Here is a 24,985-nt window from a genome sequence, read left to right as displayed (position 1 = left end):
TCAGCTAGAGGCAGTGTGTGCTGCTCCAGCCACCCATGTCCTCAGCCTGTGGCCAAGGAGCTGAGCTGGTCAGTCATTAGCAGTGGGGCACAGCTGTCCAGTGGTGCTGCTTAATTTGCATGCCAAAAGCATAGTCGACTGCTAATTGCTATAGTCGCTGCTGTTGTAGGATGGAATTGTGCTATCAATTTAACATCATCCCTGAGTACAATGATTGCTTTGTTTGGCTTAGGGTAGCCGGTCGTGGTGTGCTGCAGGCTGGGAGCTCCAGTCCCCAGCCAGCAAGCTTGCTTCTCTGACACCGGTCTCCATCCTCCATGCTTTCCAAAGCCCTGATGCTGCATGTTGGCAGGCTTCCTCCTGTGTTTTATTCACGCTGCAGATGGTAGAGGGCATGAAAGCCATGGGTGTAGTAACTGCACTTGTCTGGATCTGCTCCCTGCTGTAGCTCATGCCCGTGGAGCTTGGTGGCTGGAAGCTTGACCTGAGGAAGCTGCATGCTGCTTCGGGTGGTGCGCCCCAGAGAAACAAGTGATGTCTGGAATCAAAACACATGAAACTATGAGAGAGACAGGTCCGGGCTGTAGCGGGAATGGAGCGATGCGCTGCTGAGACTTGCTGTTATCTTGCTGTTATGCTGCGATTCTTGGCTTCATTTTCAGGCTGTATTTGTGTTTGTTTGGATGACTCCCGTGTGTAGGAACCACCCTACACTACACCCTCTGTGTATCTTTCCGTTCTATTACTGACCTTTACATGCAGCGAAGCCGCACCGTGCTGGTCGTGCATCGCGCTGGGTTTGCGCTACGGCACTCCACGCTGGTTTGTTTTTTTATCATGTAACGCGACTTTTAATGTCTCTAAATAAAACTTCATTTCCAGACCGCGTCTCCGGACGTTTCACTGCGGGGCGGAGCGCTGAGGCGGGCGGGCCGGGGCCGGGCGGAGCGCTGAGGCGGGCGGAGCGCTGAGGGCGCCGGGCGCCATGGCGGGCCCGCTGCTGCAGGGCTGTGGGATGGCGGCGGCCTTGCGGAGCCGCGCTGCTCTCCGCCCGCTGGGGCTGCTGGTCCCGCCGAGCCGCGGGGTGGCCGGGCCGGGGCCGGGGCACGGGGAGGCGGCGCTGGAGGAGAATCCCTTCTACGGGAAGTACCGACACAAGATCCAGGAGCTGCAGAGGTGCGGGCGGGCCTGAGGGGAAGGAGGGGCAGCAGGGAGGCCGGGGCGGGGGGGCTGCTTTCTGGGAATAAGGGTGCTGGGGGAGTAAGGCTTTTGGGGAGGGGGGAGGTGATTTTTAGCTTTGTGCCCTAATGAGAAAATTAATTAGTTAGGCCAAATGCTGCCTTGAAATAGGACGGGGCTTTGAGCAGCCTGCTCTAGTGGAAGGTGTCCCTGCCCATGGCAGGGGGTTGGAACTGGATGATCTCTAAGGTCCTTCCAACCCAGACCAGTCTGCGATTGTATGTAGTTGGCACCAAGTCAGTGAGAGTTGTCTCCCAGCGTGTTGTCCAGCTCGGGGGCCCGCAACACAAGAGGGATACGGATGTGCTTGAGTGAGGCCACTGGAGGCCCTGTGGTGCTCTGAAGTCTGGAGCAGCTCTGCTCTGAAGATGGACTGAGAGAGCTGGGCTCGTTCAGCCTGAGAAGAGAAGGCTTCAAGGAGACCTTAGAGCAGTTTCCAGTACTTTAAGAGAGCCTACAAGAAATCTGGAGAGGGACTTTTTACAAGGGCCTGTAGTGACAGGACAAAGGGGAACAGCTTTAAACTGAAAGGGGAGATTTAGATTAGACACTAGGAAAAAAATTCACTATGAGGGTGCTGAGGCGCTGGCACAGGGTGCCCAGAGAAGCTGTGGCTGCCCCATCCCTGGCAGTGTTCAAGGCCAGGTTGGACACAGGGGCTTGGAGCAACCTGCTCTAGTGGAAGGTGTCCCTGCCCGTGGCAGAGGGTTGGTACTGGATGAGCTTTAAGGCCCCTTCCCACCCAAACCATTCTGTGATTCTATGGTCAGTTGATAAGAGAGAGTTTTAGTAACAAGAAATTAAAAATGTAAGAACATGAATCACTACCACAGTAAACATTTTAGAAGGCCAAATGATGTTCATCGCCCAGTACTTTCAATAGTCCCTTTTCCAATTCAGATCCAGTCCAGATGTGTTTGAATCCCGTATGGAAAAAAGAACTGAAGCGAAAAAGCAGCCTGTGGGATACTCCAAGCAAGGAGAATTTATCAGATGCATGGAGGAAAAGGTAAGGCCAACTTTCTTTGTAATTGACGTATATTAAAGCTATAATGCCATTTATATAGGATCAGCATAACGCTATGAACATACAGCATTCCCATTAGTAAGGAGCCCCAGAATTTCACTCTCTGGTGGCTAAAAGTATTGTTCTGTACTCCAGTGTGTTATTTTGCTGGTTTTTAGACTATTTTCTGTGCTCGAGGCCTCGTTTAAATTGCTTAATTAGTTCCAGATTAGTTTAGCCAAATGGAGTGACATGGTCTTGCATATATCATTTTTTTAGTGAATGCAAGAAAACTGTTCAACAATATTTGATCCAAGTGCATAATAGTTTGCTTTTAATCAATCCTTTCTGGCCTTTAAATTCATAATTCATGTTAGATTACTCATCTTTCTTCTAATTAATCATTTATTTTATTAAAAATGCCCTGCAGTGATCTTGAAGTATCTTAAACTTGTGCTCCTACTCAGGAGATTTTTGTCATCAGGCATGTTATGTATAGCAGGGAAGGCAAATAAATGGTATTAAAGCATCAGCTATAACAACTAAAGAATGTTTTCTTCTAGGCAAAAGGCTTGGGCTCAAAGACATCTAAGGGAGGATTCACAAAAGACAAGGTGAGGGAAACAAACCTACGTGTTAGGAGAGGATGTGCTGGTAAATCAGTGATGTGGATTAACTTGCATTGCTACCATCAGTGCTTCAACCAAGAGCTTCTTGACATAAAATTGATGATCCTTATGCTGCGATTGAGTTCAAGATTTTAATGTACTATTGGGATAGTGTTTGATCTTAAAACTCCTGGCACTCTGGGTTTATGGTATCCTTTTATTTCTCTCTGACACCCTGGAAGTTCCTGCTTGTGAGAGAATCTGTACTGAATGCTCATAGCAAAAAAATAGAAAGGGATAAGCTGCCTGTACAACATGTAAATAGATTTCCAAAGATCAGCCAGCAGAGGGACAAGAGACCGGTTTTATTCTCTTTCGTATTTCTTGTATTTTGGCAAACTTTCTGTGTAAATGTGTCTGACTTGGCTGAAGGCAAAAGGCTGCAGCTCCTCTTGCAGCTTCAGTAGAGATCTGCACAGCTGGAGCAAAGTGTGTTCTGTGTCCTGAAAGAATGTCTTCTATGTTGCCTCAGTGTGTGAATCCACTTCTAAGTGTGCTTCTGCTGGTGATTTACTGGTTTCTTTGGCAATTAAGAGGACTAAGTCATGCTGTAAACTGAATGAAGCTAATCTAGCTTGAGTATGTTCTCTAATTGCATCCATTCATTCTGGATTCTCAGTTGAATCAGAGAACTGCCATCATGCCAAATTCCTTGTGCCTTCTCTTACAGACACTCGATTCAATTCTGAATGTCGAGATGGTGAAAGAAAAGTCAGCAGAGGAGATAAAACAGGTGATGGATTTAAATGGAATGAAGTTTGCTCTACATCTGTGCTTAATAGTAATCTACATGTGAGGATGGAAATTTTACTTAGCTGTGTTTTATTTTTCAGTCTATGGATGTATATTTATAAAAAGCACATTGATGTGCATATTAATAGTAGAAATAGTTTTCTCCATATAGGTAAGCCCATCTAGGATATACCCACTTGATACATCTGGACTTGATTTCTCAGAAACTGACTCTACTGTAATTCTTATTGTTGCCATTTAATGTGTAGCTGTTGAATTGGCGTTAGCAAGCTTCTGTCAGGTTTGAAGCTGAGTAAAGGGAAAACTTGGCAGTAGTTCATATGGATTATACTACATCTGTTCTACAGGAATAAAACCAAAGCTTTTGCCACCTTGTACCTTTGTTTGCATTCTGTGTTGTTCAGAAGCCTGTGTACTAAAGTTGGTTAGAGCAAGAAGGAGGTGGGTGGGTCTGTTTCTTTGAAGAACAGTGTGAATTGAGTTATTCTTCCTGTTACCTGCTTGGCTTTGCACTGTATTCCCTTTTATCTAGTTGTAAGTCACCTCTGTTGCACATTTCTGATGTAGCTTGAGTTGGATCTGGTATTCCTTATCAGTCTGTATGCCAAGAAACTTATGTAGGCACGATCATTTGCAGGAGAGCAGCACATATGAAGGAGCCTTCCGGCACAAGTTGGAGAGCAGAAACTTAGTGGCTTTCCTGATAGCTTGAGAACATTACAGAAGTAGTTATGTGCTCTGCAGGGGATGCTGTGCAACCAGCTATAGCAGGGAGTGGTTTGATAACTCAAAGTTCCCTTTGAGTTCCTCTGCTTCTGGTTCATTGATTAAATATTTTACCAACAACTCTCATTAGTTCTGTAGGACTGGGGAAGAGCAATTGAAAAAGTCCTGAACTCTGGGCTTTTACCTGTGCTTGTCCATTTATTAAGTACTCTGAGCTTTTATGTAGGTAGTGCTATCCTGCTGTGATGAAGAAAAAGATTGTGAACACACCGGAGCATTATGCAAAGACTTGTCTTCTCTTAAATCTTACACTTAGAAGCATATTGTGTTAGCAGGAAAGTCAGTCAGGTTTGGTTGAAAAATGACTTCTCAAAGTGCTTACAAAGGTTAGTTGACAAATGAAATTCCTTTTAAAGTGTTTAATATTACTGCTTTTAGCTATAATATTTTAATTTAATATTACTGATTTTAACTGTACACCAACTCCTTTGTCTCCTGCAGATTTGGAATCAGTATTTTTCTGCAAAAGATACGGTTTATGCTGTTATTCCTGTAAGTAGTTCCCCTGTAGTTATGCACTTGAAAGGCCAGCGTGCAAACCTTTCCTATGATCCTGTTGCTTTTAAAAGCAATCATTGAAGGAAAATGAGGTTTCAAGAACAAACTTTCTTTCCGGATTCAGTGGTCTTACTGCCCCAAATAAAGGCTAAAGGCTTTTTTTCCCCACTCCAAAAAAGTGTACCCCCTTTTTTTTCTCACTTACATCAGTCTCAGTAAAGCCAGTACCTTTTTCTGCACATCTGGCTTCAATTTCCAGGCACATTTGATTATGAGTATCCAATACTCTTTGGAGGGTCCTGGTATCTATTAAGGTAGTGTTTGTATTTTCACATCATTTCTCCTCAGAGGTGCTTATTTCTTTCCTCTCTTCCCTGCAGCCTGGACAGCCAACTCCAGTTGAACAGGGCAGTAGTAGAGCACTTGGCTAATGACTTGCACGTGGCTAATCACTTATGACTTACCTTCATACATATAATATTATTGGCAGCACTGTCTTTCATTGAGACTGCATGGTGCTTCCTGTGATAAGATCTTTCTTCTTATTCCTGATAGCTTTACCAGATGTAAATTGTTGTTAATCTGCATTAGGCTAAAGGAGGTTTTTTTCACTTTTGGGATTTCTTCTTATTCTTTGCTCCAGAGTCTCTATGTGATTGTGATCTCTTAAATCTGTCTTTTCACATCTGGGCACGAACTATGTGTTCCTTGAGTTCTTGAAACCTCATTTAGATCTGGGGTCTGATTTGCAATTGTATTTGGCCCTTTGAGCTGCAACTGAAGTCATTGGGAGGCTGTATCCTGAATGTATGAAGTGTTGTGTGGCCTGCATATGGCAATGTGGGATTTGAAGTTGAGCGGCTTCGTGTTTCGGTTTTCCCAACATATGGATTTTGTGAAAACAGTTTGAATTGCACATTTACTGTAGCAGAAGGCCAAAGCCAGGGACTCAAGTTAAGATGGTGTAGGTCTTTCATTAGTGGGGCTGGCACTGTTCTTTGGTGCACTGTTTTAGAGGAGCTTTGGAAGCTTTTTAAGGCCTTAATGCAAACCAGGTCATAGGCACATTAGGAGGTGTCATTGGTGGGGGGGAAAAACCCTCTATATCTTTTGCCAGAAGCTTTTTGTTGGCTGTGTCGTGGTTTGAGCCCAGCCGGTAACTCAGAACCACACAGCCGCTCGCTCACTCCCCCCCCCCCCCCCTTCTTCCTCCCCCCGCTCCCGGAGGGATGGGGAGGAGAATGGGAAGAATGTAACTCCCACGGGTTGAGATAAGAGCAGTCCCGCAACTAAGGTATAACACAAAACCACTACTGCTACCACCAATGATAATAACGATTAGTGAAATAACAAGGGGAGAGGATACAATTGCTCACCACCCGCCGACCGATACCCAGCCCTACCCGAGCAGTGATCTGGGCCTTCCGGGTAACTCCCCCCAGTTTATATACTGGGCATGACGTGCTGTGGTATGGAATACCCCTTTGGCTAGTTTGGGTCAGGTGTCCTGTCTCTGCTTCCTCCCGGCTTCCCCTCCTCCCTGGCAAAGCATGAGACTGAGAAAGTCCTTGGTTGGAATAAACATTACTTAGCAACAACTAAAAACATCGGTGTTATCAGCGTTGTTCCCAGGCTGAAAGTTAAAAAACACAGCACTGCACCAGCTACTAAGCAGGAGAAAAATGACTGCTATAGCCGAACCCAGGACAGTATCCACCGCTTATTCCATACCATTCACGTCATGCTCAGATCCCACATCTCTCAGCACACCATCACCCCTGTCCCATATATACACATATATATACACCCACACCCACACACAGAGAAAGATATCGTTCCCTAGTCCATGGACCAATCCCTGTAAAATTGCTGAACTCATCCAGTCCATGATGTCAGGCTCCATCTCTTGTAATAGTCTTTCAGGGCAGGAGGGACGGTACATAGTGTTGGGTTGTTGCCTGCTGACGATACCGCCAAACTCATCTGGTCACTGCTGAGCTCGTCTGGTTTCCTCAAAATTCATTCTTTGTTGAGGTGATGATCGGAGGGAAGTCAAGGTCAATGGCTGGTGACCTGAAGATATCTAGCTGGTGGGCTATAAAAGTGTTATAGAGCAGGCAACAGCCTACAATTGAGTTCATTGGCTGTTTTCCCCCAAAATCAAATCCCCTTGAGGTACACATCGGACTTCCCCATCTTCCCGCATTACCCACCAAGTATATCCAGGTCCCTGAGCAAAAGCAACCCTACGAGTGGGTTTGCCTTTACCTGAAGCAGGAATAACCCAGACTGTCTTCCCCAACAAATTCTTTATGTGCACCACAGGAACTTTATCCCCCTCTACAGTACGTAAAAGTTCTGATTGGGCTGGGCCAGCCCTGTTGGCAGATCCCCTACTGTTGACCAACCAGGTGGCTTTTGGTAAATGTGTATCCCAGTGTTTGAAAGTCCCACCACCCATTGCTCTCAGTGTAGTTTTTAACAGCCCATTGTACCGTTCGATTTTCCCAGAGGCTGGTGCATGGTAGGGGATGTGGTATACCCACTCAATGCCATGCTCTTTGGCCCAAGTGTCTATGAGGTTGTTCCGGAAATGAGTCCCATTGTCTGACTCAATTCTCTCTGGGGTGCCGTGTCGCCACAAGACTTGTTTCTCAAGGCCCAGGATAGTGTTCCGGGCAGTGGCATGGGACACAGCGTATGTTTCCAGCCAGCCGGTGGTTGCTTCCACCATGGTAAGCACATAGCGCTTGCCCTGGCGGGTTGGTGGGAGTGTGATATAGTCAATCTGCCAGGCCTCCCCATATTTGTACTTCAGCCATCGTCCTCCATACTAGAGAGGCTTTAACCGCTTGGCTTGCTTAATTGCAGCACATGTTTCACATTCGTGAATAACCTGGGCAATAGTGTCCATCGTTAAGTCCACCCCTCGATCACGAGCCCATCTATATGTTGCATCTCTGCCTTGATGGCCTGAGGTGTCATGGGCCCACCGGGCTAAAAATAATTCACCCTTATGTTGCCAATCCAAGTCCATCTGAGCCACTTTAATCTTAGCAGCTTTATCCACTTGCTGGTTATTCTGGTGTTCCTCAGTGGCCCGACTCTTGGGTACATGAGCATCTACGTGGCGTACCTTCACCACCAGGTTCTGCACCCGAGCAGCGATATCTTGCCACAATGCAGCAGCCCAGATGGGTTTACTTCTGCGTTGCCAGTTGCTCTGCTTCCATTGCTGCAACCACCCCCACAGGGCATTTGCCACCATCCATGAGTCAGTATAGAGATAAAGTACTGGCCATTTTTCTCGTTCAGCAATGTCCAAGGCCAGCTGGATGGCTTTCACCTCTGCAAATTGACTCGATTCACCCTCTCCCTCAGCAGTTTCTGCAACTTGTCGCAGGGGACTCCACACAGCTGCCTTCCATCTCCGATGCTTTCCCACAATACGGCAGGACCCATCAGTAAACAAGGCATATTGCTTTTCACTCTCTGACAGTTCATTATATGGTGGGGCCTCTTCAGCATGCGTCACCTCCTCTTCTGGTGACATCCCAAAATCTTTGCCCTCTGGCCAGTCCGTGATGACTTCTAGAATTCCTGGACGACTGGGATTTCCTATTCGAGCTCGTTGTGTAATTAGTGCGGCCCACTTACTCCATGTAGCATCAGTTGCATGATGTGTAGAGGAGACCCTGCCTTTGAACATCCAGCCCAGCACAGGCAACCGGGGCGCCAGGAGGAGCTGCGCTTCAGTTCCAATCACTTCTGAGGCAGCTCGAACCCCTTCATAGGCTGCCAGTATCTCTTTTTCAGTGGGAGTGTAGCTGGCCTCGGATCCTTTATATCCCCGACTCCAAAAGCCAAGGGGTCGACCTCGAGTCTCCCCTGGAGCTTTCTGCCAGAGGCTCCAGGTAGGACCATTCTCCCCAGCTGCGGTATAGAGCACATTTTTCACATCTGGCCCGGCCCGGACTGGTCCAAGGGCTACTGCATGAACTATTTCTCGTTTAATTTGTTCAAAGGCTTGTTGTTGCTCAGGGCCCCATTTGAAATCATTCTTCTTCCGGGTCACGTGGTAGAGAGGGCTTACAATCAGACTGTAATTTGGGATGTGCATTCTCCAGAACCCCACGACACCTAAGAAAGCTTGTGTTTCTTTCTTGTTAGTTGGTGGAGACATTGCTGTTATCTTGTTGATCACGTCTGTGGGGATCTGGTGGCGTCCATCTTGCCATTTTATTCCCAAAAATTGAATCTCCTGTGCAGGTCCCTTGACCTTATTCCGTTTTATGGCAAAACCGGCCTTCAGCAGGATTTGGATTATTTTCCTCCCTTTCTCAAAAACTTCTTCCGCTGTATCACCCCACACGATGATGTCATCAATGTATTGCAGGTGTTCTGGAGCTTGCCCCTGTTCCAGTGCAGTCTGGATCAATCCATGGCAGATGGTAGGGCTGTGTTTCCACCCCTGGGGCAGTCGGTTCCAAGTGTACTGGACGCCCCTCCAAGTGAAAGCAAACTGTGGCCTGCATTCTGCTGCCAAAGGGATTGAGAAAAATGCATTGGCAATGTCAATTGTGGCATACCACTTGGCTGCCTTTGACTCCAGTTCATACTGAAGTTCTAACATGTCCGGTACGGCAGCACTCAATGGTGGTGTGACTTCGTTCAGGCCACGATAGTCTACTGTTAATCTCCACTCTCCATTAGACTTTTGCACCGGCCATATGGGGCTATTAAAGGGTGAGCGGGTCCTGCTGATCACTCCTTGGCTCTCCAGTCTGTGGATCAGCTTATGGATGGGAATCAAGGAGTCTTGGTTGGTGCGATATTGCCGCCGGTGCACTGTTGTGGTCGCAATTGGCACTTGTTGTTCTTCGACCTTCAGCAACCCCACAACAGAAGGATCCTCTGAGAGACCGGGTAAGGTGGACAGCTGCTTAATTTCCTCTGTCTCCAAGGCAGCGATACCAAAAGCCCATCTATACCCTTTTGGGTCTTTGAAATACCCTCTCCTGAGATAGTCTATGCCAAGGATGCATGGAGCCCCTGGACCAGTTACAATGGGGTGCTTTTGCCACTTCCTCCCAGTCAGGCTGATTTCAGCTTCCAGCATAGTTAACGCTTGGGATCCTCCTGTCACTCCAGAAATAGAAATGGGTTTCACCCCTTGATACCTTGATGGCATCAGAGTACACTGTGCACCGGTATCTACTAGAGCCTTATACTTCTGTGGGACTGATGTGCCAGGCCATCTGATCCACACAGTCCAGTAAACCCGATTATCCCTCTCCTCCACCTGGCTGGAGGCAGGGCCCCTCTAATAGTGATCACAAAATTCTCCACTTCTGTCTTGTAGAAAGGGATTAGTATTCCTTATCACAGGAGCTGGAGTAAAATCAGCTCTTTCGCTCCATCTGGGAAACTGCTCGCCAGAGACTGGAGCAGCAGCTTTCCTGGGAGGATCATCCTTGACCATTGTTCTCCTCTTCAGTTCACGTACCCGTTGCTCCAGAGCTGAAGTAGGTTTTCCATCCCACTTTCTCATGTCTTCTCCATGATCCCGCAGGTAAAACCATAGGGTGGCCCGTGGCGTGTACCTCCTATATTTTCTTTCTCGAGCAGTAGGGCGCCTTCTGTTGATAGCTGAGACATGGGTTGGTACGCGTGGAGAGCTGGATAGATCGGATAAATCGTCTCTCGATTGTTTGAACTCCTGGGACAGTTTTTCCACAGCTGAAATGATGGAAGGGGTGAGATTGTCTTCGAACTCTCGGAGTTGACGAATCAGGAAATCCACTGTTGGTGATACTCCGTCATTCCAGGTCATTGATGCCAATGTGTGGGCATATGATGATGGCGCACTCCGTGTAAGTTTCCGCCACATGGGTCGTGTACATTCGACTTCATCTGGGTCTACGGATGTGTTCCTGGAATCCGGCCTACGATAGATCATCTCTATAATGGCTGATTCCCTCAGGGACTGGATGCCTTTCTCTATCGTGGTCCAGTTGGCTGAGCGATTCGTAATATCGTCTTTGTAGGGAAACCTTTCCTTCACAGCTGCCAGGAGCCGCCTCCAAAGACTGAGGGCTCGCTTCTCTCTTGCAATCGCTTTGTCAATTCCTCCTTCCTTAGCAAGTGATCCCAGCTGCTTGACTTCCCTACCTTCTAGTTCATGACCGTCGGCCCCATTGTCCCAGCACCGGAGCAACCAGGTGACAATGTGCTCCCCTGGAAGACGGGTGAAATCTTTTCACATATTCCGTAGTTCGGTTGAGGTCCGGGGTCGAGAAGTGACCTCTTCTTCTTCTTCCTCTTCCTCTGACCCACGTAGTAGTAACTCTTGTTCAGTGCTGTTGCATATAGTAATGGCACTGGGTCTTCATCTTTCTTCGCTTCGCGGGTTGCTCTTTGTGCCTTTCGTCTGCTTTTGCTTACAGGGGCAACAGACATTGTCACAAACTGGACATTTGGTTTAGCTGCAGTGTTTGTCACTGTGGTTGGAGTGGCTGCAGTGTCTGCCACTAGGATTGGAGTGGTTGCAATGTCTATTGCTGGGGTTGGTGCAGCTGTTGTGCTTGGGAGTTGAGTAACACCAACAGCTGCATTATCTGTTGCTGTCGGGGTTTGAGTAGCTACTGTGCTTGTCACTGGGGTTGGTGTAGCTGCAGTGCTTGGAGTAGCCATATTGTCTGTTGCTGTCGGGGTTTGAATAGCTACTGTGCATGTCACTGGGGTTGGTGTAGCTGTGGTGCTTGGAGTAGCTATATTGTCTGTTGCTGTCGGGGTTTGAGTAGCTACTGTGCTTGTCACTGGGGTTGGTGTGGCTGCGGTGCTTGGAGTAGCCACATTGTCTGTTGCTGTCGGGGTTTGAGTAGCTGTTGTGCTTGTCACTGGGGTTGGTGTAACTGCTGTATTTGAAGTTGGAGTAGTTGCGTTGTCTGTTGTGGTCAGGGTTTGAGTAGCTGTTGTGCTTGTCACTGGGGTTGATGTAGCTGCTGTACTTGGAGTAGCTGTGTTGACTGTTGTGGTCAGGGTCTGAGTAGCTGCTGTGCTTGTAGTTGGCATAGCTGCGTTGTCTGTTGCTTTGCCATCAGATCCAGAGACATTTTTTTCCCTTTGAAGGTGCTGGATAGTGTTGAGCAGGGCTCTGTAGGCATAGGCCAAGCCCCAGCACGTTGCCAAAATTTGTCCCTCTCTGGTATAACCAGGACGACAGCACACCTCGTTTAAGTGTTTTACTAGTTTTTCCGGATGTTGCACTTGTTCAGTGGTGAAGTTCCAAAGCACTGGAGGGGCCCACTGGCCTAGGTACTTGCCCATACTATCCCACACACCCTGCCACTCATAACTGTCCAGCCTCAGGGAAAATCTCCTGGTGGTCCTCCTATATCGTCGTCTAACCCTAGACCAGATTCGAACCTGATACTGCTGAATTTTTGACATTAAACGAAATAGGATGTTCCTACGACGGGATGGCCGTGGGTAAAACACACTCCGTATGTTTGCCAACATGCTGATCCCCAGCACAATCAGCAGGCAGGTTTCAAGGGTACTCAAAGGCCATCTAAAACCTTCAGAACTCTCAATTGCTGTTGCAAATAGGCTGGTGGGGGAACGGGGGGTGAAAGAGAATGCTTCCTTCGTAAGTTTACCCCCCGAGGAGAAAAAAAAAGATATGCAATTGCTAAAATATTTCATTATATACCTCCCAATGTATAGTGGTGATGGCCACGCTGGAAGCACAAACCAGACCAGTTTCATGATCAATGAGTCTATTGTATTACAAGTCATTACCATGAAGTACAGTGAAACAAGAACCTTAGCCCAGGCCCCCCAGCCGATAAACGCTAAAACAGCAAATAGTGGCTGTAAGTAAGGTACAACATGCTGAAACTCTGAGATCAAGCGCAACACGTCTGAGAGCCAAATAATCACCATTGTGACGAGTAGTAACAATGAATGCTTATCACAAATATGATTAAACACACTCTGGTCAGATCTGTCATTATCTCAACCTTTCGTGCCCCACGTTGGGCGCCAAAAAAGAACTGACGTGGTTTGAGCCCAGCCGGTAACTCAGAACCACACAGCCGCTCGCTCACTCCCCCCCCCCCCTTCTTCCTCCCCCCGCTCCCGGAGGGATGGGGAGGAGAATGGGAAGAATGTAACTCCCACGGGTTGAGATAAGAGCAGTCCCGCAACTAAGGTATAACACAAAACCACTACTGCTACCACCAATGATAATAACGATTAGTGAAATAACAAGGGGAGAGGATACAATTGCTCACCACCCGCCGACCGATACCCAGCCCGACCCGAGCAGTGATCTGGGCCTTCCGGGTAACTCCCCCCAGTTTATATACTGGGCATGACGTGCTGTGGTATGGAATACCCCTTTGGCTAGTTTGGGTCAGGTGTCCTGTCTCTGCTTCCTCCCGGCTTCCCCTCCTCCCTGGCAAAGCATGAGACTGAGAAAGTCCTTGGTTGGAATAAACATTACTTAGCAACAACTAAAAACATCGGTGTTATCAGCGTTGTTCCCAGGCTGAAAGTTAAAAAACACAGCACTGCACCAGCTACTAAGCAGGAGAAAAATGACTGCTATAGCTGAACCCAGGACAGGCTGGAAGAAAAGCCTTGCCTAATTCTTGAGTGCTCAAAAGCACACATGGGGGAATTTCATGCTGATGGATGTCATATGTTTTCTTTCCTGAACACCTTAGAGTATTAATATGCTGTGCTGGGAAGAAAAGAGGAGACAAAAGGTTTGGGGGAATGTAGAGAACATGTGAATGAGATTACCAAGTTTCATCAGGGATGACCAAATATATTTGTGGTTTTAATATAAACCTAAGCAATAAGTGTGTTACTTGAATAAATATCTAGGCTGCATTTTAATACTGAAGAACAGATGGCTGTGATGTAAAATCCACAATTTGAGGCCAGGGATATGTCGTCCCGCTCAACTGTTGACACCACAAGATGCAGTGGAGCGTCTCACTTACATTACATACTCAAAGAGGACGTAATGTAAGTTTGAAGCGTGGGCCCCCCATCTCCAAGGAATAAAGCTTTGGATGCAAAAAGGAGTTTGCTGCTGCATCTTGGAGACAGCATTGTTAAAACGGGATACCAATGACATTTAGGTAACTAAGAACTAAAAACAGTTTTCCATGCACTCATTGTTAGCTGCTCCCGCAGTGAGACCTTCTGTAGATGGAAGTTGTACCTTATAAAGGTTAATGAGATGATTCTGAATTATTGACTTTCTCTTTCTCCTTCCCCAAAGGCAGAGAAGTTTGATTTAATATGGAAGAGAGCCCAGAAGTGTCCATCGGTATGTATGGCAGAGACTCACAGTGCATTGATGTAGAGCTGTAATGCATTTCTCTTCTCTAAAGCTTAATTCATAAGCTTTTGACCCTCCTCTATTCAGACTCATTGTATCAGCTCGATTAGTAAAATCCAGGTGTTCAAATACTTGTCTTAGTGTTCAGATAAAAGCAATGGCTATTTATATGTATTAAACAGTTTGATCTAGCTATCAGGTACCTAGTTAGGAGAGATGTAGGGTTCAGAAAACAAGAGCATAGGGTCTCCCAGGGAGTGGATTTAGCTACATGCCTCTCGTTTCCATTAATTGATGTCTTGTGGTTAAGTCTCTTCCATGCAGTGTTGTGAAGAGCTAAGCCTTTTAAGTCAGCTTCACTGATGTTTCCACATATCTTTCCTTATTGCTTAAAGCATCCTTGCTTTAACCTGCAGGAACTGTTGTTGGCTATAACTGTGCGTCACTATGGCATTACATTGTGTGTACGTGGAGAAAGTGAGTTCTCTTGTCTTAATGGTCGGTGTGAGTTGCTCCTCTATATGTTTCTTTTGTGGCAGTGAGGGTAGGCAGGAGTATCTAAAAGGGAAAAAGACAAGAAATCAACATGTTTGGGTTCTGTACACAGAAAGAGCTGAACCTTGTTATCTGTTAGCCTGCTTTTCCTCATCATAAATGTGCATAGCCATGCTTTCTTCACCACACTAGTGATCTGTGATAGGTAAATGCTGGTAAGCTAATAAGAGCTATTTGCATGGAAGCCATCCTGGGCAGGCACCTTGCTGTGTCAGTGGTGTGTCCCTGTCTCTAAGGGAGTGTGAGTTGTCAAGAAAGCCTATGTGTAAGCTCTGTTGCACAGCATTGTAGTTCAACAATGTAATTCTTTCCTGTGATGGAAAGAAAGCGGGAATTAGGTGTAGCCAAACTCTTTATTACAGATACAGAGTAAAATACTCTGTGGGTTGTGTCTTAGGTGTATGCCAGCATGGCAAAGCATAAAATACTGAGAATGCATAATAGGTTTATTTCAGCAATGAGTGGATTCCCAAGATTTGGGTTCACTGTTTCTCATGTGGGTTGGTGGATGTCTTGTAAGCTTCAATTAGAAGATTCCTGTGTGAATGAGCTTGTTGTTGCTTTGAAGAAGTTAAAGTACAAAAGAGCAGAACTAACAAGCTAAAGGATATCTTTTGTTCTGTGCTGCTGGATTAGCATTGTTTTCAGTTGAAAGTAAGTTTTTACAGTAACTTGTGCACTGAAGCACGGACTTTGTGCAAATTTTGCTGTGCCGTCACAGAAATTAAATGCTTCATTCCTGTATGAAAACAAAGTACCTAGACTTCACTGCAGTTAAGAGGAGTGCTTTTGCAGATCTGAATGGGAGACTTCACTAGATGGATGGATTGGTCCTGTATGTTCCCCTTGCCAAGAGCAAGATCAGATATATCCGGCTTCCCGAGCTACTTGGAGCTTGGAAAGTTATTTATAGCTTTAAGTACATTTCTGTACAGTGCACTGGCATTTAGTCAGGTATCTTGTATGTTTTTCTCCTCCCATGTTGTCCTTCCCCTTTGTGTGGGAAAATGAACAAGCCCCTAGCCTATGGAGCTGAATAGATTGTAAATCTCTAGAGAGAAAATGCTTGCTGCCTGTTCTGGAACAGTTGGTGAAGTTACAGGATTACAAATACTCTGAATGCTCCTTATCTTAGATTTTACCATTTCTCTGTTAGTTTTCTAGAAGTGAACAGAAGGGTCAGAGTCTGAATGTTCTCCCCTGTCCCCTTTCCTTTCCTTTCCCTGTCTCATATTACACTGATAAAAATATGTGCCACATATTTGCTAATGAAATAATACTGATAAGGTAATGCTGGTTTCTTGTCTGTTTCTTGCTGCCCTATCACTCCTGGTGGGGCAAAGAAACCCTTTTTTCCTGTTGTGATTCTCTCTCTAAAGCATTTATGCTGGAGGCCAGTACGACACAGGCACCATTTTGTCCTGTGAAAGGGTTTGTTTGAATTGGTTTTACTAATTTTTTAATCATTTCTCTGCAGTTTCTATATGCTTTGCCAAGAAAAGAAGGCTACGAGTTCTTTGTGGGGCAGTGGTCAGGAACAGAATTGCACTTCACTTCCCTAATAAACATTCAGGTGAGTGGGTGAAATATAAAGTCCCAAAGATCCAGAAATAGATAATATCAGCATATTACAATATCTAATATTTGCTAACTAGTTTAATGAACAGGTTGTGTAGCTTAACTTGAAAAGAATTCTCAGGGAAAAACTGCCATTAATTATGGGTAACTTAATTAAAGGTAAATTAGTAAGTTTATGGGTATTAAGTGTCTCTAAAGGAGAATGAGGTAGAAGTCATGGTCAAACTGTCTCAAAATAGAAGCACAAACTAAACTTTTCAGAACTGTTTGTGTAAGCTTCTTAAAACACCAGCAGATGCTATAAGATGAAATGTCTTCCTGGAAATTGTGGGTTCTTTTAAATGCAAAATGGTCTTTAGTCAAGAAGAAAACACAACCTAATTCTGCAAATCCCTTGCTTTCCAGGAATACCAGGAATAATGAAGTTTTAATTTGAACTGACCCCTAAGCCCTGAAAAATGACTGCCTCCATAGCAATTAATACTCAAAGTTTTGTAATAAAGCCTCCAGATTTGCAGTAGAGCTGCATGGGATTCTGATGGGTTTCTTTATCTCCTTCAGACGCAAGGCGAAACTGCCCCTAGCCAGTTGGTCCTGTACCATTTTCCTGATCTACAGAAGGAAAAAGGGATAGTCTTAATGACAGCAGAAATGGACTCCAAGTTCTTGGTAAGAGAAATTTGCTCATTGGCTTCCTTCATTTTATGCAGCAACTCCTCGTACAGTTTTGAATTAAAACCAAATTAAAATGAAGTCTTTAAAAGACCTTTTCCCAAAGAACGGTCTTATTAGATTTCTTTAACCTAATCTACTTAGTACTAGGGAAAGCTAGAAGGAAATCATCAGTCTCTCTGGTGATTTCAGCTCATGCATTCTTTTGCTTTGTTTGTTACTTCTGGTTTTTTTCTTATTAATAAAAGCAAATTGAAATGAAATGTTCTGCTACCTGCCTGCCAACAAGTTAAAGCAGTGTTTTGAATGCTACTTGTCAAATCAGGAGACCTCCAGTGCTTCTTCTTGTTTCCATGCACCTTTGCTCTTTTCCCCATGTGTGGGTGTGCTGTTATTTGCATATCTGCGATAGAACAGTGCTAGGACTAATTGTACCAGGCACTGCACTGGTGGAACAAGATAACTAAAGCATCCCATCTCTAACTGACCTACTTACACCAGTTCTGAAGCAGTGTGCAGAGGAGTGTGTAGAGAACTCAACTCATTGGTAATGCATTTGCCCTGTTGTATCTCAGAGTAAACAATCAATTTTTGCAAATAGGTCAACCATAAGAAGGGAAAGATGAGACTTTGGTGCATCTCCAGTGTCTTAGAGCGGGCAGGGATCATGAAAGATGTATTTGACCTCTGAGGTGTATGCGCAGCAGGAGGGTAGTTTAAATGCATGGTGCTAAAGCGTGTAAGTAGGTCAGGAACAAGAGGGAGGTGGTTTAAGAGATTTGCTAAATTAAGGTGACTTGGCATTGAGTCACTCTGTGTAGGACTGCAGCTGCTGAAGAGTCTTTTCAAAGGGGATGCTCAAACACAAACCCTGATGGTAACACACTCTTTGTTTTAACTCGCAGGTGGTGCACGAGGCACAGTGCTTGGCAAATCAGGTGCAGCTTTTCTATGCAACGGATCGTTCCGAGACCTACAAACTAGTGGAGACCTTCAACCACAGATCTACTGAATTTAAATATATGTCAGTTATAGCAGAGCTTGAGCAAAGCGGGCTTGGAAGAGAACTGAGACTTGGTTAGGTTTCTGATAAGTCATAGAGCTAACCTGCAGGTGAAGCGAGCCAGCAGCAGTGAGGGTTCCCTACATGGGGTGGTCCTGTCCCTTCTGGTTTACAGATTTGGTTTGGCTACAGAAAGGATATGGAGACATCCTGAGAGTGTCAAGCCTGTCTGGCACTCATGCAAGATGAGGACTTGGGCCATTTGAATAACAGTAATTGCCAAAATGGAGCCTTGTAACTTCATCAGAACAAGCCATTTTCCCGTCCTCTGACTTACTGCTGCATGCTGTATGTTTGAAATCTGAAGTAAAGTGACAGAAGGGGAGCTGTGTAATGGACTACACTGACATCAGGAGAGAGCCAACAACCAATGTTTCTTCTCAGTAAATGCATTTTAAATGCCCTCTGCCATTATAATTGCATGGTCCAGTGCTTTTTAATCTGTGTGGAATTTATACAGGCTTGTCCGTCAAGAAAAGAGAGTAGGACTGATGGTCCAACACAAATGCCTCTTTGTTGGTTTGTGAAGTTCCTTACACAGATGTGTACTGTGGCCTGTGTTCTTCTCAGGATTAAAAAATAGAGTGACTAGATTTGTTCTGGGAATTTTGTGCTTCTTATTTGAGACATTAATTTCATCTTGTTTCTGTCTTAGAGATGTTTTTCTTGAGGTGTAGGGTATTACGTATGTGGTTTTATTCTTTGTATGTTTTTTAATAGTGTGGAGGAATGATTGCCTGCTTTATAGAATTAACTTTTCTCAGGCTGGCATCTAGTCAGCCCACTCTACAAATGGTATTTGAAGGGACAGCAAACAGCTCTTGTTCCCATTTTAGGAAAGGCACTATCCATAATAAAAGCAAGAGGGACTGGCATAGTAGCAGAGAGTGAGCCACCAACCAGCTTCTCAATTGCTAAGTGACAGCTCATGAAAAAGCTGTACTGGTATGAATGTGCATAGCTGCTGCAACACGATGATAATGTTGGTAAGATGCTGGCTTTACAGGCTGCAGCAGGTTTGGTTTTTCAAAACTGACTTCAACAAAATGATCCCAAAGCATTTGTGCTTGAGTTTCTCTTGTTTTCATTCCCAGCAGAGGCAGCCAGTGGGTCTGGATGAGGGCACACTGAGCAGTGCGATGGGCAGCCTGTGCATGGATTACCAGCACATCACCACTGTGCAGGTAGACAACAGAGGACAGCCAGGAGCAACACCGAAATATTTCCCATGTCCACATCAAATCCCTGCCACTAACTTGCCCTCAGCACTGATTATCCATTATGCCCAGGCCATGATGTACCTCCCCATCAGCCTGCTGAAGCTGGCAGGCATTCCTTCCTGTGCCAGAGAAATGGAGGCAAGAAGGATATGCAACTTGTCTCTGGGTTACAGGAAGACAATTTTTGGGGCAGGGCTGGTATCGGATTTTCTGTGCTACCCTTAACCATGACCTGATAGGGAGGTTTGATTAGTTAACGCACACAATCTGTTTGCTAGTGGAATTGTAGGCCCCTGTTGCTGGTAATGCTGTTGCTCCATGCTTTCTCAGCCCATTCATTGGACATAAACATCGTTCAGCCAAGCACTAAAGGTAGATAGTAAGGTTTTATTAGGATCTATTTTGGCAGCAACTCATATACATGTTTTCTTGCAGTGCATGCATTGGAATGGTTTTTAAATAAGTCCCAAAGTGGAAAGGCAAAAGTCGATCATACTGCCTGCAGCCGTTTTGCAAAAGGCTGCATTTTCTGGCCCTGGCAGAAGTGGAATGGACCGATGAAAGGACCAAAGGCTTTCTTCTGCCGGTGAATTCACATGCCTTGAAGTGCGCATCGTAACATGTTTCCTCTTTGTGTCAAGGTGAGACCACATGGCACAGGAGTGACTGATGTGGTGTCAATGCTCTGATGCTGCACTGCAGTTCCCTGAGGAGCAAAGAGTTTGCCAGACTTGTATGTATGTGCAGTGGCAGGGAGGTAGCTGAAGGCTTAGAAAACTCAAATCCTCCTGGGAGCTATTCCCAGATCTGCTGCTGGGGACAGGGTTTGCTGCAGCCCCAGATAGTGTTACTGCTGTGTTTTGTGCAAGGAGCCAGTCTGATGCACTGTGCCACTGAAATGCTGTTGTGAGCAGGGAAGCTTCAGACAACAATTCCTACTGTATTCCTGTATTATCTGTATTCCTACAGATTATAATGCCATGGAGGAATACAGATTATAAGAGCATAGGGCCTAGTAGTCTGAGATGCTGCATCATCAAACCAGAGCATCTTGGTCATGGAAAACAAAGAGTTGTTTCAATATTCAATGGCCCAGTTATAGGGTGCAAGTTTTACATGGTATGAATAAACTCCCTAACTTGTAAATGGAAAAGTGGAAACTCCCAGTGCTTTTGGAAATATATATGCTAATGGCTGTGCTTGTGCTACAGTTAGGACTTGAACAGGACACTTGGATCTGTGACGACTGCTGCTGTGGTGGAAATGAGGCTGAAACTGGGATGAAAACCCATAATAAAAAGGTCCAAGAGAAACTCTAGTCATGATCCTATGTCCCACTGAATGCTTGCTGTAAGGGGGAGTAACTCAGCTGAAGAACCAGCCCCACAAACCATCCTTGCTGCGGAAATAGGCCACAGTGTTCTGTGGCTGTGTAGCTGCTCCAGTGCGCAGGATGCACTCGTCCTGCCTGCCTGATGTAGCCTCAGCATGGGCTGGCCATGAGGATGGGTGCCTTCAAGCCATGGTGTGGACATGGACCCCCGTGTCCATCTGTGGCTTTGTGTAAACTGGCAGCTGCACCAGTTTTACGCCACTAAAATCTCACATAGGGTTTGTAAGATGTGATGTGCTCTGTGTTGAGCCTAAGGGCTGGTGAAAATACTGTTGGTCTTGACATGGGGAGAGAAGGTAACTGGGAGACTCGTGCTGTACAGCCACTAGAGGGAAGATGTGTCTCCTTATTCTGAGCTCACACACAGCTTGTATGAGCCTGTCTGCTCAGCTTTGTGAGCTTGGGGCGAGTTTTCTGCTGAAAAACCATTTAGATGCCCTGGCTGCTCCTATATGGTTGATAACGTGGTGGGCTGCACTGAGTTACACCAACAGTTCCCCAGCCCACTGTCCTACATCTTGGATGAGCTGCCTTGGGAAGGGCAAACATCCTGCAATATGTTTCCAGATCGCTTTGCTGGTTTCCACTTGTGGACCAGGATCTTCCTGAGCTGGATATGTCTCTTTTAGTAGTCCTCAAGTGGGCATGTGCATAGAGGAGAAGCCCAAGTCGCCCTGTTGCTCCATGTAGGCTCTAGCCCCCTGCGGCAAGGACTTCACAGCTAAACCAAGTGCTGTAGGAGCCAGCTCCTTCCCTCGGTGCTGTCTGTGGCCTGCTTCTGGCTGGAGGAAGACCCTGGGACCAGGGATGTGGCAGCAGTTCCTGCAGGGAGCAGTGGAAGCAGGTTTTAGAGCCAGCGCCTCCTCGTTATCAGCATTTCAAACTCCCGTCACCCCCAGGAGATGTCCCCCTATGTCAGCAGGAAACCCAGAGCCCATCCTGCTCCCTAGGGAGACACCCTGGCTTGTGAAAAGTGGCTGTCACAGCAATCAAGGAAGCACAGACTGAAGGATGGTGTTCCTACCCTCACTTAAAATGCTGACTCCAGTGCCTGTGTTTTTCCCTGTGCCTTAGCAAATGGCAAGACTCCAGTGCCGTCTGATCCACGGCTGAGGAAGTTCTCTCTCCCTGTTGCTCAGCTTGTGCAGGACGTGGTGGAGCAGGGAGTGGGAACTGGCTGTTCCTGGGGCGCTGCACAGCCGAGGTAAACTTTAATGGGCATGTCCTTGGTCTCTCTGGGAATAATCAGCACAAACCTGCTGCTCCCTTTGCTGTGTCTTGTGGTCTGCACAGGCATGCAGAGCCCTCAGCCCCAGCCTGGGAACAAGCATCTCCCTGGCTGATGGGGTGCAGGGCATTGTGTGGCATGGGAAAGCCCAGCCTGGGGCTGGTGGGGGGCTCACTGCACCCACCCCCCATGCAGCTGTGGCATGCCAAGCTGTGTGGAGCTGAATCACTGCATTGGGCCTCTTTCCATGACCACCCGTGAGGTCCGATGGAGCCATCCAGTGCTCTGGGCTTGTTTCCTTCCTTGCTTCCTTCCTCCTGATAAATTCAGCCATGCACCTGCCTTCAGGATGGGGTCAACCTCCCCCCTTCTTCCTTCCTCCAGGGTAGACGAATGCCCTCTTCACAATAACACGTCCCTCCTGGCCCAAACCTGCCCCTCAGACCTTTTCCTCTCTCCCAAGTGACTCCTGCCCTCCCTCCCTGTAGCTGAGACCCTCCATCCTGGTGGGTTTCTCTGCTCTGTGTGTTTCCAAAACCTCATTCAAGGTGGTAACTCCCTGTCCAAGAGGTGCTGCTCACCCCCATGGACTTGTGGGGCTGCAGCTAATACAGCTTCAGCCCTTGTGCTGTTTTCCTGGCCCCTCTCCTTTGGCTCCAGGCTGCTGAGGATGGGAGGACCCCATCTCGCCTTTAAGTATTTTGGCTCTGTCTCGCCTGGATGTAAATCCTGGCCATGAGTTCCCTTCAGGATCTTTGCTATCCGGCCAAACCCTCTAAATTTTGGATTTGTGCCCATTTTTCTGCTTGGATTTCAGTTGAAAGTTTCCTCCTGGCTTGGCATTAGCTGTTAGGAGTTACATCTGCTCCACAGACCTCCCCCTCCTGCTCACAAGGTCTGAGGACGTTCTGTGGTTTTCTGCATCCCTTGTGGAGAAGTACAGACACTGTCATTGGGATGAAGGACCCTGGCAGGACTCAGGGTGGCTGTGATGTGCAAGCAGGGAGCATGCAGCATTGGGGATGCTCCTCCAGGTGCCAAAAAAGACTTTGTAGAGCTGCTGCTGTGACCTGAACATGCTGGAGCCAGGCACAGGGCTTGTTAGCCAGAGGCCAGGAGGAGTCTGCTTGAGCCACATCCTCATTTTAGGGGTATTACTTCAACCTGGGACTTGCAATGATGTGAGAGATTCACTCAAGAGTCAGGCAGGGCTGATATGGAAAAGGCTGCATGTCCATAAACCAGCCTGCAGGTCCTGGGGTGGATGTACACACAGAGATGAGCCTCTTGTGCTGAATTAGCTGATGATCGTGGTGCGAAGCAGCCAGACAAATGAATCTGATGTGCTTTCCCTCCATCCCCAGCAGCCAAGCTCCCTTCCAGGTTGTACCTTTTCTGCAGAAACATGCTGTAGGTGTGAGACGTCCCAGCCATGTCCTGTTGCAATGGGTGCCAAGCACGGGTGAATCCTGCATGTTCTCAGTGTGTCCTCTCATCAGTCTCTCCTTCAGCCATGTCCCACAGGGAAGCAAGGGGCTGCTGCAGTGTGCAAGCCATGATTCCCTCTGGCTCCAGTAAAAAGCAATCTGCTAGCAGCTCTGCCTGATGCTATGGGCCCTTTGATGCCTTCTTTGCTCCTAGTAAGATGCTGCTGCAGGTGACAAACAGATTCTATTGCACCAGCACAAAACAGTGCTGGGAGGAAAGGAGAGCAGATGCATTGTAGTGCCCAGGCTGAGCTCCCTCGTGGCTGGCTGCCTGGGGAGGCTGCTGGATAATCAAGGCTCTTTGCCATTGCTGCGGCCATAACTTTAGTTTTAGACTGTCTCTGAATGTTGTGCCTCAGGGGCAAACCCTTGGCATCACCATTACGGGGAAAGGAGTCCAAATCCTGCAGAGATGCATCCTGCTGGATGGGGTCAGAAGGTGAATCCACAGCTGCAGCAGCAGAAGGCAGGCAGGGATCGGGAAGGGAAACCCTCCAGGGAGGGAACCCCTTATGCTAAACCCTCCTCCTTCACCCAAACATACCCAGCGGCTGGATCCTCCTGCTGCCTCAGGCTGCTGGGTCTGTGGTTTCCTTTCTCACACTCCTCCTGGTCCTTCCCCCCTCACCTGCGTTATGGTCCCAGCTCTCCCCATCACCTGCCGTGCTTGGCTCAACCCGAGTTCCACACACATTGAAGCAAAGCCTGGAAATGCTTCATTCACTAGAACTGACCTGGTGCCAAACAACTTGCAGACGTTTCCAGCAGCGCTAACATCTCATCTCACTGTGGCTGAGCCAACTGCTCCCCTGGGAAAGACACACTGCAGTGCCAGGAAGGGCACAGCGAGCACCAGGAGCTGCTGCCTCCCACCCCGCTGCAACACCCCAAAGCATCCCTCGTGGGGTGCACCATCAGCTGCACATCCTGATCTGAAGCAGAGCCATCCCACCCGGGCTGGCTGCTCCTCTCGGCGCTGAGCGTGCTGGCGCAGGCTTGCTTCCACCGAGCAGTGTTTAAATACCACAGCGCGCTTCAGAACTCACCCCACCTCCGAGACCGACAGAAAGTAAGTCTGCTCTGAGCAAAGGAAGCTGGTCTGGTGTTTTCTTTCCTTTCTCTCTGGCTTTTCTGTTCTGGATGATGTCCAGCATGGCCTGGCACTGAAACCTCTGTCTGATTTTGGTGTGAGTGTGGAGGGGGGAAGGATGAAGGGAGAGGGAAAAGACGAGGGGGAAAAATACTGCCCGGTTTCATCTCCTTTCCCCCAGTGTGCTGCTGTCCCGTGAAAGCTCAGAGCTAACCAGCGGTGCCAAAAAGGACCTCAGCACCCAGGAATGGTGTTCGGGAGTGGGTGGTCGTGGGGGCCCGGCAGGCCGCTTCCCAGTGGGTTTTCCAGGGACAACCGGAGCTGCTGGCAGCGGGGTCAGGATGTGACATCACCAGCCAGAGAAAAGCCCTTGGCTCCGAGGGTTTCATTT

The 24,985-nt window shown here is 47.2% G+C and overlaps 1 protein-coding gene across 1 annotated transcript; it reads left to right on the top strand.

The window, feature by feature from the left end:
* Positions 1-945: 945 nt before the first annotated feature.
* On the top strand, positions 946-18,770 carry ATPAF1 (ATP synthase mitochondrial F1 complex assembly factor 1). The gene is made up of 9 exons (XM_030494465.1): positions 946-1,176; positions 2,140-2,248; positions 2,809-2,859; positions 3,584-3,646; positions 4,894-4,944; positions 14,249-14,296; positions 16,341-16,436; positions 17,003-17,110; positions 18,019-18,770. The coding sequence occupies exons 1-9, from the start codon at positions 986-988 to the stop codon at positions 18,193-18,195; spliced, it is 894 nt and encodes a 297-aa protein (XP_030350325.1). The 5' UTR covers positions 946-985; the 3' UTR covers positions 18,196-18,770.
* The last annotated feature ends 6,215 nt before the right edge of the window (positions 18,771-24,985 follow it).

The sequence above is a fragment of the Strigops habroptila genome, chromosome 8 (genome assembly GCF_004027225.2).
Source record: "Strigops habroptila isolate Jane chromosome 8, bStrHab1.2.pri, whole genome shotgun sequence".
NCBI classification, from domain to species: Eukaryota; Metazoa; Chordata; class Aves; order Psittaciformes; family Psittacidae; genus Strigops; species Strigops habroptila.
Note: the sequence above shows the minus strand (reverse complement) of the source record. Positions and strands in the feature narration are given on the sequence as shown.

Excerpts from the sequence above, each read along its gene's own strand:
- ATPAF1 (XM_030494465.1), top strand. The coding sequence starts at position 986 with ATGGCGGGCCCGCTGCTGCAGGGCTGTGGGATGGCGGCGGCCTTGCGG. Across the intron at positions 2,860-3,583 it reads GAGGATTCACAAAAGACAAG|ACACTCGATTCAATTCTGAA; the intron begins GTGAGGGAAACA and ends CTTCTCTTACAG. Across the intron at positions 17,111-18,018 it reads AAATGGACTCCAAGTTCTTG|GTGGTGCACGAGGCACAGTG; the intron begins GTAAGAGAAATT and ends TTTAACTCGCAG.